The 13,063-nt window shown below is 48.3% G+C and overlaps 1 protein-coding gene across 2 annotated transcripts in view; it reads left to right on the plus strand.

Annotated features, from left to right (window-relative positions):
- Positions 1 to 88: 88 nt before the first annotated feature.
- Positions 89 to 13,063, plus strand: part of CATSPERD (cation channel sperm associated auxiliary subunit delta) — a 44,559-nt gene continuing 31,584 nt past the window's right edge. For both annotated transcript variants that reach the window (XM_019430783.2, XM_019430784.2), the window contains exons 1-6: positions 89 to 267; positions 2,445 to 2,499; positions 3,334 to 3,410; positions 7,149 to 7,221; positions 7,955 to 8,069; positions 11,616 to 11,683. In XM_019430783.2, coding sequence (XP_019286328.2) covers positions 191 to 267; positions 2,445 to 2,499; positions 3,334 to 3,410; positions 7,149 to 7,221; positions 7,955 to 8,069; positions 11,616 to 11,683 — 465 coding nt within the window. In that variant the 5' untranslated portion in view covers positions 89 to 190. The remainder of the gene's footprint in view (positions 268 to 2,444; positions 2,500 to 3,333; positions 3,411 to 7,148; positions 7,222 to 7,954; positions 8,070 to 11,615; positions 11,684 to 13,063) is intronic.

Here is a 13,063-nt window from a genome sequence, read left to right on the forward strand (position 1 = left end):
GTGAGCGCCAGAGCCCTCACGTCCACGGGGGGCGGTTGAGGTGGGCGGCTCCGCGTTCCCTGGGAGACGAGGTGCGCCTGCGCTGGCGGCCGAGTGCGCAGGCGCAGGCTCCAGTCGGCGCCTGCCCAAACCGTGAGGCGACACCCAGCGGCGGTTGAGGTGCCTTCGCGCCGGCGGTTCTTGATACGAGATGCTGGTGTTGATGTTGGTGGTGGCGGCGGCGACCTTGCGGCTCTGCTTGGTGGCCGGAGCTCAGCAGCTGTGCCGGTGGGGCTGCCCTCCCCGGGGAGGGGTGTTGCCCAGGGTCGGGGAGGGGGCCGGCTTGTCCTGGAGCGGAGGCTTCCCAGTTTCTAGTTCTAGGAATCGAACTTGGTGTTGCCCCTTCTTTCTGCCCAACTCCAGCCCTTCACCAAGTCCCTCCACTGCCACATCAAAGCTTGGGCCCGATTCCCACCCCTTTGGGCCACGTCCGCCGCCACCGCCCCAGGCCGTGCGCTGCTTTCCCTCGCCCGCTCTGGCCGCAGGAGGGATTTGTAAACGAGTCTGATCTCGTCTTTCCCCTGCCCGGATTCTGTGGCACCCAGGATAAAGCCTAAGTTCCTTGCGCGGCCAGCGTTTTCCCGCATGATCTGGCCCAGGCTTTCCTCGACAGCAACGCTGCTGACATTTGGGGGCCGTCCTGTACATTGTAAGATGTTGAGCAGCATCCCTGGCCCCCACCCACCACCGCCGGTAGCGAGCGCTTCCTTCCCCAGGCTTGACAACCAACCAAAAATGTCTCCAGCTACTGCCAAGTGTCCCCTGCAAATTTGAGAACCACTGATGTGGCCCCTGCCCACCCGTGAATCAGTGCTCCAGTCATCTCAAGTCAAACTCCGTCCAGCCTTGGGGACAGGGGAGTCGGTGTTTGCTACTCGTTCTGCCTGGCACACTTTGGCTTCCATGACTGGTTCCTCATTCTGATCCTGACTTAAATAGCACCTCTTTTTTTTTTTTTTTTTTTTTTTTTAATGTTTATTTATTTTTGAGACACACACAGAGCACGAGCAGGGGAGGGGCAGAGAGAGAGGGAGACACGGAATCTGAAGCAGGCTCCAGGCTGTGAGCTATCAACACAGAGCCCAACATGGGGCTGGAACTCAACTGTGAGATCATGACCAGAGCGGAAGTTGGCCGCTTAGCTGCCTGAGCTACCCAGGGGCACCGAGTACATCTTATTTACAGCGCCCCCACCCCCTACCGGTTTTTGCTATCAACCACTAACTTCTGTTACTGTTTTGACAAATGTTTTGTCTACTGCTGTCAGTAGAATATCAGCTCCATGAGGGTATGGAGTATTTATCTCACTCCTTACTCAGAACATGTTTAGATTTTGGTAAATATCAGATCAGTGAATACTGTTTGCAGGGTGCCACGGAGCTAGTCAGATGCTAAAGCCGAGTTCCTGCCCTCCGGCAAACCCTGCCTGGAGTAAGCTGTTCGGCAGGGCCCTGTCTGCCCATGGAATAGTAGATGTGAGCTTCTGGTGCATGGCCTAACTTGACCTTTACAACAAAGTCCATGAGCAGTAATTCCTTAACGTTCTAATAATAATTTTTTTTAAGATTGTTTTTAAATATTTATTTTGGAGAGAGGGAGAGACAGTGCAAGCAGGGAGGGGCAGAGAGGAGGGAGACCCAGAAGTCAAAGCAGGCTCCAGGTTCTGAGCAGTCAGCACAGAGCCCGATGCGGGACTCGAACGCATGAACCACGTTCATGACCTGAGCCAAAGTTGGAGACTTAACTGACTGAGCCACCCCGGAGCCCCAACCTTGTTTTATAGATGTGAAAACAGACCCAGCAAAATTAAAGACACACTTACCTAAAGACACAAAACCAGCAAGTGAAAAGTAGAGGTCTCCAGCAAGTTTTACCGGTGGGATTTGTCTCCACACTTGAAAAGACGGGTTCTATCCAATTCTCCCATTTCGTCACCCTGGTTCTCCAAGTGTGGTCCTCGACCAGCAGCATCAGCATCACCTGGGAATTTGTTAGAATTCCCTGGATCTACTGAATCGGAGGTGGGGCCCAGGAATCTGTGGTTTATCAAGCTTCCAGGTGCTTTTGGCACACGTCAAGATGCTGTACCAACATTTTCCAGCCACCAGCACCATCTCCCTGCCCCTGGCCACAGCCAAAAAAACCCCAAAAACCTGGGAGTAGGAGTTCCTAATATGGGGTCTGCAAATGCGCCTTTATGAGCTCTTGGGAGTTACGTCCCCATTTTTGTGTATACCTAGGTCTGTCTGTGGGAGAGAAAGGCCCACGGTTGCACCAGATTTTCCAGGGGCTCCCGTGACCCTAAAGCATCAGGAACAGGTGCTTTAGAGTTAGCCAAGAGGTACCTTGGTAGGAGTCATGCTGAATAAAAATGACAGATGGTCTCTCTTGTCACTTACCTCTAGTATTCACACGGTGAGGACAGGAAAGGTGTTTCATGTTAGTCAGCAAATTCAAGGGGTATGTGGCTCCATACTTCAGTCTCATTTTTCACTTCCAGAACTAACACTTCCTAGTGTTTCTTGGGTGTCAGTGTTGTGTCAGGCACAGAACACGATCTAATCCCCACCACTGCGCTTTGAAGTAGAGATTCATCTTTCCCATTTCACTAAAAACCTAGTTGAAAGAGATCAAGTAACACGAAGAAAGCCAGGAGGTGGAAATGGGTTTAGAACTCAGATCACCTGAGTTTTTCTCCAGTTTCATTTAATTTTAACTCTGGAGTAACAGGAAGCAGACTGTTACTTTGCGTAAATAACGCGGTGCAAGAGGGCACTTTTTTTTCACCCTCTGTGCCCTACGATGCATAAAGAATTAGTTCATCAGCTAAAGTGCGTTTCCTCCTGACATGGCATTATTTCAGAAGCGATGTCTGCATTTCTAAATCCTCTCCAAGTGCCTGCTTTCTACCTTGTTAGCTTTATAATTCCCCATCCTCTGACCTCTCTGTCGAATAACTGATCGTATGTATGTAAGTAAGCAGTAACATACATAAGGAATGAGATATGCATCATTAGCCTGTGAATCTCTTTTAACTTTATCTTGACCTAATTATAGATTCACGGCAAGTTGCAAATACAGCACAGAGATGTCTCAGGTACCCTTCACCCAGCTTCCCCTCCCCCACCGCATGACAGCTGACTAACCAGTGTGTGATATAAAAACAGGAAAATTACATCGCTATTATCCACCTACCTCAATTTCGCCTTTACACTTTCAATGTTTTATATTTGGAAATTGCTTCTCGTCGGGTGCTTATTACTGATCTTAAGATTTGTGTGACTGTCTCTCTAGGACCATCTGTATTTTTCATCGAGGACACCACGCTTGATTAAACATCCTTGCAAGAAAAACATAGCCCTGTATCTAGGGTAAGTGACCTTTTTATGTCCTGTTACCGTCCTTTCTATTAAAACGTGAGATCTGCCCTCATTCATTCATCCATTCATTCAACAAACGTTACGGAAGATGGCTCTCCGTCCTGTGTTGCTGGTTACTGGTCTGTAGGGAGCTCGGAGTTGGTGTGGGGGCCAAAGGAAGAGAGAGGAAAACACCGGCAAATAAACTAAAATGATCACAACACTGCGGTGCCTCCTGTCAGAGATCCTTGGTATGATTAGTCATCACGGGGGCCCGAGCACGCAAAGCAATGGCAACACCGTGACGGCGTAGTCACTGGGGGATCACATGTCCAGCAGCCAGAGGTTCTGGTGAATCCGGTGGGAGGAGAGAAAGGGCGGTCGGAAAGCAGGAGACCTAGAGGCTGAGGAAGGCAGGAGCCAAGGAGGGGAGGGATGTCACGGAGAAGGCAGGGCACGTGGGTGGGGAAAACAGCCAACACAGCAGCGGGGCAGATGGGAGAGAAAGCAAGGACACAGAGGTCCAAGGTTGATGGCACTCTCTCCGGAAGCCAAGACAGACCAAAGAGAGAAGAAAGGTCACCAGAGAGAGAGAGGCTGCGTAGTGAGGGAGGCAGAGTCTGGACATAACTGCTGGTGGGAAGGCCTGGCCGAGGGGATGGCCACGGAAGGGGGGAGGGATGGGGCCAGGCCCTGGGCCAAGTGAGGACTCAGCTACTCCTGATAAGATGTGAATTCTGTCCTTCCTTGAAAGTTGATCTGCCCCTCGTGGCTATCTAAAGTTTCCATCAGCAGCTGAATGGATAAACACAGGGTGAGGCACCCACACACTGGAACGTTATTCAGCTTTAAAAAGGAAGGACATTCTGGGGCACCCAGGTGGCTCAGTGGGTTGAGCCCCCGACTCTCGACTTCAGCTCAGGTCATGATCCCTGGGTTGTGGATTCAGTCCCCTGCATCGGGTTCCACACTGAGCGTGGAGCCTGTTTAGGATTCTCTCTCTCTCCCTCCGGCCCTTTCTCTGGCTCATGCGCACTCTCTCACTCGCTCTCAAATAAAAAATAAAAATAAAAAAGGGAAGGACATCCTGCCACCATGTGGATGGACCCTGGGATCACTGTGCACAGTGACAGAAGCCAGACACAGAAAGACACATCCTGCGTGACCCCACTCGCAAGGGGTCCCTAGAGCAGTCCCGTCCGCAGAGACAGAGAGTGGATGGTGAGAGCCAGGGGTGGGGCAGGGGCAGGGAATCAGTGCTTCATGGGGACAGAGTCTCAGTCTGGGGAGATGGAAAGTTCTGGAGACAGATGGCAGGGGCAGCTGCACGACAGTGTGACTGTGCTCAGTGCCACCAAACTGCACCCTAAAGAAATGATGATAATGGTCTATTTTATGTATATTTTATCACCATTAAAATAAGTTTGAAATACAGATTTTATATTGTGTGTATTGTACTGCCATTAAAAAAATTAAACAAAAAATTTAATTAATTAAAACTAAATACAGTGAAAAAGCCACAAACTAACCACATTTCAAGCACTCAGTGTAGCTGGTGGCAACCGTGTCGGACAGCTTTCCATCATCATGTCTGCTTTAGAGCAGGAGTCACAAACTGTGGCCTCCCAGGCACATTCAGCCTTCCATCTGATTTTGCCGGGCTGGCAAGATAAGAATCGTCTTTACATCTTTATATGATTGGAAAAAAAATCAAAAGTAGAATCATATTTTGTGACGTGAACTGATGTGAAATTCAATTTTTTTTTTTTTAATGTTTACTTACTTTCGAGAGACAGAGAGACAGAGCGTGAGCCGGGGAGGGGCAGAGAGAGAGGGAGACACAGAATCTGAGCTGTCAGCACAGAGCCCGACACGGGGCTCGAACCCACAAGCCGCGAGATCATGACCCAAGCCGAAGTCAGATGCTCAACCGACTGAGCCACCCAGGTGCCCCATGAGACATTCTAATGTTTAATAAAATTATGGAATGTCACGTTTTGCCTATCGTGCTGGTGAGGATGAGGGCAAACGTGGATGAGGCCAAAGTGGGTCCCCCTCCTGTGGGGGACAATTTGGCAGAATCTGTCAAAATGGTCAGCACATGTTCTCAGACACGACGATCCCGTTTCTTGCCAGTTAACCTAAAATTATAACTTGTTGATGTTCCTAGAGCACATGCTTCCTGAGACCTGTGGGTGGAGAACAGGAAGCAGAGAGGGGAGACAGCAGAAGGACACAAGTGAGGGGCTGAGGCTGTGGTCCAGAGAGAGACCTGGGAGGCAGCACTGGAGGGAGACAGGGGGAGAATAACGGGACATGGAATCTGGTGGCTCAGAGGAGAAAGAGTCTTGGGGGTGGCTCCACCCAACAATCCATGATGTTCTTTTCTCCCCCAGTGTTTTATTGGTTTTGATGTCAGCTGGATACTTGCTGAAAGTATCTCACCCTGTAAAAGAAACAATATAAAGGTAAAAATAACAGAGAATCTTATCACTCTCATTCAACTATGTATTGGAGGTCCCAGCCAATGCACTATGACAAGAGAAAAATGTGAAATACAAAACACATTAGAAAGAGACAGCATTTTGCCAAATCCAAAGAACTAACCAGCAGCACTGAGTACAGCAGGATGGCCAAATACAACAGATATTAAAAACATCAACACCTTTCAGGGCACCTGCGTGGCTCCGTCGGTTGAGCATCTGACTCTTGGTTTCAGCTCAGGTCGTGATTTCACGGTTTGTGGGTTTCAAGCCCCATGTCAGGCTCTCTTCTGTCAACACCAAGCCTGCTTGGGATTTCTCTCTCCCTCTCTCTCTTCCCCTCCCCTGTTCACATATGAGCCTGTGCACTCACTCACATTCTCTTTATCTCAAAAAATAAACATTAAAAAAAAAAATCAACACCTCTCTCGTAAACTAGCCATGAACACTCAAAAAAAGCAGTTATGAAAAACATCATTCCCAGTGACAACAAAAACTTTAAAACACATAAGAATCAACTCAGCAATTCCTTTCTGTCTAAAACCATAAAACTCTCCTGGAGGGGACAGGAGAAAGAGCTCTGGATAAGGAAGCAATATACCATGTTCATGGATGGCCTTTCACTTGTTTCTTTCTTTCTTTTTTAGTTTATTTATTTATTTTGAGAGAGAGAGAGAGTGCAGAGGAGGAGCACAGATAGAGGGAGAGAGAGAGAATTCCAAACAGGCTTTGCACTGTCAGCGCAGACCTCAATGCGGGGCTCAAACCCACAAACCGTGAGATCATGACCTAAACCAAAATCAAGAGTCTGATGCTTAACCGACTGAGCCACCGAGGCACCCTGATGAATTTTCACTTCTTAAAAGTTTTCCTGCCTGAGGGAACACATTGTTTCTTTCATACACACACATTCCTAGTCTGAAACCTTTTACTTCAGTGGGATTAGAGTCATATAAATGGCAAAACTGAAGTTCATCCTGGGTAAGGCAAGTGTCATATATATAAAAGATGTCATTTATATAATTTTATATTTGACATGGTCACACTTTTAAAATAATGTTATTTCAAGAATGCAAATATCCAGTCTATAGAAGTTTACTCATGCAAAAACAGATAGATGGATAGATAGATAGAACTTCAATGGTTCCTTGTTAAAAAAAAAGGGGGGGGGGTATTTTGTTTCAACAGAACATTTTTAGAGTGCCTATCTTTGTCTCTTTTCTTGTATGAAATTGTCCTAATTTAACTCTTTTATTGTCTATTTCAGAAGACAAATTTTTTTCACAAGAGATAATTTCAAAAGTAGTCTCCTTCCACTTTCCCTCCCTACATCAATAAAGGTAGTTATTTTACTTAACCATCTGAAAGATTCCCAACATAGTAACTCTTGGGGGGGGGGGGAGAGGGGGGAGATACAGTTTGGAAATATCACACTAGTCTGTTTTTGTAAGCCTGGGGGCTTATATTACAATGTACCTCTTGAAAGACATTAAGAGCAATTTCTAAGCCAGAGGAAGGATTGATTCTATTCTAGTTCTATTCTACTCTATTCTTTTTCCTGAAAAAAAAAAAAAAAAGAGACAATTCTGAAGAGAATTGGAAGCGTGTGAGTTAAGGATAGATTACATACAGTAATCTTGGGCCCTCCCTTAATTGTCCTAAACCAAAACAGAAAAACTTTTACCCTCTCAGTAACTACCCTGAGAAATTCTACCACTGGCCCCTAGCCGAAGAAGGTTTTGCCATCAATTAGAATGCCAATATTTCTCTTATAAGCGACATGTTTATCATTTATGCTCATCGTTTGTTACTTACTCTTTAGGCTTTACCCTCAGAGAAGGTTTTGGTAAGGAAGAAGGGGATTAGAGAGAATTCAGGTATCCGAGGGCACCAAACACCAACTCCAACCGCCCAGTTTTGGCTCCGACCCCAGGATATACCGTTCCCAGCACCTAGGAACCACACAGCTCTTGCTATAGCATGCATGTCTCTTAAATGTGCATCTAGACGTCTTACTTCCCGAATCCTCTCAAAAGATGCACTCACGGATCTCCTATGTGTCGTTATTTTTAGGTCGGCGTACCGGAAGTAACATCGGCACATATCGCTGGCTCGGTGTTGCTGTTAGTAGTGAATCAAAAAGTCTATGTTTATGATTACGAGGCCAATTTCTGGAACGCATCTATAGGTATATGTGTGGTTTTTAAAAAAATTTTGTTGGCGATCATCCGAGAACAGGTTGTTGATTTTGGAAATACAAACAGTGCTGCTCCTTGGATGTCAGCCCCTGGACATCACCTTGTTCTTTAAAATTCAAATGAAAATTGGTTACACGGTGGGAACCTGGTGTTTCTGTCCAGGATCGTGGTTACGAGCCACAAAATCCCGCTCTGACTGATTGGAGTCAATGAGGGACATCAACGGGAACTGCGTGGGAGTGGATGTCAGGAAGGATCGAGGAGGGCCGAGAATGGCTTGTACGCACTTGGTGACAAGCCTGGGTGATGGGAATATTCAGTCCCACCTACTGCATGTTAGGGACAGAGAACAGGAGAGAAGGTAAGCCATATGAAGAGAGAGAAAGAAGAGAACCATCACGTAGCATGCAAGGCGGCGAGGTCGAGAATGAAGACAAGGAAGATACTATTCTTTGGAAAAGAAGGATGGTTGGGTACCCATTGAGATGAGAAAGAAAGAGGTCCATCAAGGTTTCTCAACCCTACTGCTGCTGACATTTAGGGCCAGGTCATTCTCGGGGGGGGGGGGCTGGCACCCTGGGCACTGTGGGGTGTAGGGCATCCCTGGCCCCACCCACCCCATGTCAGGAGCGCCCCTCCACCAATGCATCCCGACACCCCAAATGTCCCCAGATATCACCCAGTCCAGAGCCACCGGGCTGGTAGATCGCCATCTGGCAACTCGTTCATCTTTTGCTTCCCTCGTGTTAGTTTTGGCAAAAGATTGTGGGCCCCACGAGACGGAACCTGGCCCAGCCAGTGTGGTACCTGCCAGGTGTCTGCTGAGCCCTGGCCGGCGAGGGGCCTGCAGCCCTGAGAGGGACCGAGAAGCACAGCAGAAGAGCCACACCTTGGCTTGGCCTCTGTCTGACTTTTCTCGAGCGCGTTCCAGGGTGACCTCCAAGAACAAGGCGACCAAATACACGGATCCCGGATACGTGGGGGCCGTGCGCAGGCGCAGTGTGGACTGCGGGCTGGTAGAGAACATACGTATCCCCGAGTGGGGCTGCGAACCCGACTGTAGTTCCAGGCCACAGAAACTGCTGTGACCAGCCTTGGGGCCGTCTCATCGATTTTCACATCCAAACCAAATACAGAGCTGCCTCCAGAACATGAGCCCATCCGCTCTTTACAGCACTCACTGCCCGCAGCCAAACTGCCTCCTGGCCCTCTCCGCTTCCTCCCTCCCAACTCTCCCAGGCTGGCTCCCTCTAGCTCTGCAGCCCTGTCCTCTTGCCGACCTTTGACCTTCGGTTCAGTTCTTTTCAATCTTAGCTTCATGCCTCTTTCTCCTTTGGCGGGAGGTGGTGCGGGGGAGGGAAGCATAAAATTCACATAAAAACTGGCCATTTCCAACCATCTTAAAGTGTACAAAGTACTCTGGCATTTAGAACATTCGCAATGTTGCACAATCATCACCTCTGTCTAGTTCCAGAACATTCCGTCACCCCAAGAAGAGACACTCCCCCATTAGCCGGCACCTCCCCCCCAGCCCCAGTCCCAGCCCCAGCCCCTGGCAGTCACGGTCCCCCTTCCTGTCTGTGGATGAGCCTGTGCTGGACGTTTCACACACATGGACTCACACCCCTTGTGGCTTTTTTGTATCTGGTTCCTTCCCCCAGCGTCGTGTGTTCGAGGTTCCTCCCCATTTTGGCCGGTGTCACTGCCTCTCTCCTTTTAAAGGCTGAATAATGTTCCCCCGTGTGGATGAACCACTTTTGTTTATCCGTTCATCAGCCGGTGGACGTTCGGTTGGTTTCATTCTTTTGGGTATTCGTGAATAGTGCTACTATGCACCTTTGTGCGTGAGTTTGTGTGTGGATGTAGGTTTTCAGTTCCCTGGGGTAATATAACTGAGGAGAGCAGGTGCCGGGCCATGTGGAAACTCCATGTTTTAATTTATCGAAGGAACCATAAGGGTTCCTCGTAACATAAGTCAGTCTGCTCTCCGTCCTTCCCCTTTTCTTCCTAACTTTCTTTAATAGCATCCAAAGGGCTAACTCCCCACCCTGGCTCCCACCACATACCTTCTGTCTCTGTGGACGAGACTCCCCTGGGATCATATAAGTGAACTCATACAGGATTTGTCCTTTCGTGTCTGGCTTATTCTACTGAGCATCATGTCCCCAAGGCTCATCCATATTATAATAGGTGCCAGAATGTTCTATCTCTTTTTTTTTTAAGTTTATTTATTTATTTTGAGAGACAGAAAGAAGGCATGAGTGTGGGAGGGGCAGAGAGAATCCCAAGCAGGCTCTGCAGTCAGCACAGAGCCCAGTGCAGGGCTTAAACTCACAAACTGTGAGATTGTGACCTGAACTGAAGTCAGATACTTAATGGACTGAACCACCCTGGTGCCCCAGAATGTCCTGCCTTTTTAAGGCCAATTAATATTCTGCTGCGTGTATACGTGACGTTTCTGTTCGCCCATTCATCTGCCGCTGGACCCTTGGGTTGCTTTCTCCATGTTTCAGTTATTGTGAATAATCCTGCCATGAAGCACGGGGGCGCGTGTGCAAATATCTCTTTGTGTCTCTGCCTTCGGTTCCTTTGGGCATAGACCCAGAAGTGGGATTTCCAGAGCCCTATTTTCAATTTTTTGAGGCACCGTCACCCTGTTTTCCATGCCCCGGGCACCAGCTTACATTCTCACCAACGGTGCACAAGGGTTCCAGTCACTCCCCACCCTCGCCAACGCTCGTGTGCTGTGTCTCCGATAATAACCATCCTGATGCGTGTGTGGGCTATCTCACTGTGGTCTTGCTTTGCACTTCCCTAATGATCAGGGATGTCGAGGGCAGCTTTTCATGTCTTGTCGGCCACGTGTATATTTTCCTAGGAGCTGAAGCTTCTGCTTTTAACATAGAATCCACAAGGGGCGCCTGGGTGGCTCAGTCGGTTAAGCGTCCGGCTTCCGCTCAAGTCAGGATCTCACGGTTCATGAGTTCGAGCCACGCGTCGTTGGGCTCTGTGCTGACAGCTCAGAGCCCGGAGCCTGCTTCGGATTCTGTGTCTCCCTCTCTCTGCCCCTCCCCAGCTTGTACTCTGTCTCTCTCTGTCTCCCTCTCAAAAATAAACACTTAAAATAACTGAAATAGAATCAATGAATGCCTCGCCAAGAGAAAGGAGCCTTTCCTGCCATTTTGGCAGGGTCCTAAGAGTTCCTGCAAAGCCAGTGGTTCTCAGCTCTGACGGCTGTGTCCCTCAGGTGACGCTTGCCATTGTCTGGAGATACTGCCCACAACCGAGAACGATCTGGCCCCAAATGTCAGTAGGGTCAAGGCTGAGAAACCCCGCTCTACCCTTTTCCCTGGAAATTAGGGAACTCGTGTTTTTTATGATTTATATTTTTTTCTAAGTAGTCTCCATGCCCAACATGGGGCTCGAACCCACAACCCAAGACCAAGAGTCGCATGCTCTTACAACAGCCAGCCAGACGCCCCACAAACTCATGTTTGTTTGTTTTTTTTTTTTTTTTAATGCTCTTTCCCTTTTAGGTATAGAACACCCTGTTTCACATATTTCTGGTGATAATTGTTGTTACAGCGGACATCCCTTTTGTGTGGTGAGTATACAGTGTGTAGCCTGTCCATTTTTACAGTGCTTTGAACATAGATAATTAAGAATGAAAATAAGGACAGAGTAAGCCATGAGGGCTGGCACATCAAGTCCCAGGATGGGCTTGGGCAATGTCTCTTCTCCACGGTTCAGGAGAGGGATCCCCTGGCTGGCAGGAATATATACACCTTTGTTCCTTTTTTTTTTTTTTCAATGTTTATTTATTTATTTTGAGAGGGAAAGTATGTGCACAAGTGGGAGCAGGGCAGAGAGAGAGAGAGAGCAGCAAAGAATCCCAACCTGGATCCCAGCTGTGAGGAGAGCCCAATGTGGGGCTTGATCTCATGAACCACAAGATCACGACCTGAGCCGAAATCAAGAGTCGGATGCTCAACAGACTGAGCCACCCAGGTGCCCCCTACTCTCTCTCTCTCTTTTTTTTTAAATAAGTTTCTTCCTTTTTTAAACTTGATATTTTGAAATAATTACAGACCCTACAAGAAGTCCCATGCCCCCTTTACCAATGGTTCTTCCAATGGTTCCATCTTATGTAACTACAGTATAAAACTAAAACTTGGGGGGCCCCCGAGGGGGCACCTGGGGGGCTCAGTCAGTTAAGCATCCGATTTCAGCTCAGGTCGTGATCTCACAGTTCGTGGGTTCGAGCCCCACATCAGGCTCTGTGCTGACAGCTCAGAGCCTGGAGCCGTGCTTCAGATTCTGTGTCTCCCTCTCTCTCCCTGCCCTTCCGCCATTCGTGCTCTGTCTTCTGTCTCCGTCTCTCTCAAAAATAAACAAACGTTAAAAAAAATACTAAAAACTAAAACTGGGAAAGCGACATGGAAATAACACGTGTGTCTGGTTCTATGCCGTGTTTGAAGTCACACGTGTGAAGTCCCAGAACTGCCACTACCCTCAAGATGCTACCCTGTGCCATCACCCCAAAGCTCTCCATACATCCCTGACCCACTGTCCCCAACCCCTGACAAACACCGAGCTGTTCTCCTTCGCTATAACCTCCTCATTCCAAGAGTGTTCTATACATGGGATCGTACGACATGCGACTCTGGGGACCAGCTTTTCTCGGCAGAATGCTCCGGAAACTCGTATTGAACCCGCTCCGCTTCGTTGCTGAGTAATACTCCACGGAGTGAACTTGGTTGTTTCCATTTTGGGGGTTATTACGAACAAAGCTGCCATGGAGGTTTCATTCTTGTGCGCACAGAAGTTTTCGTCTCTAGGATAAACACCCAGCAGTGTGATCACTGACCTCTATCTCCTTTTTTTTTCCCCCCATGGAGATATAATTGAGATACAACAATGTGTCAATTTAAGGTGCACAGTGTATTGATTTGATACACGTATAGGTGGCAGTAAATGCCATCAT

Source organism: Panthera pardus, unplaced genomic scaffold (assembly GCF_024362965.1).
Source record: "Panthera pardus isolate Hobbes unplaced genomic scaffold, ASM2436296v1 HiC_scaffold_8, whole genome shotgun sequence".
NCBI lineage: Eukaryota > Metazoa > Chordata > Mammalia > Carnivora > Felidae > Panthera > Panthera pardus.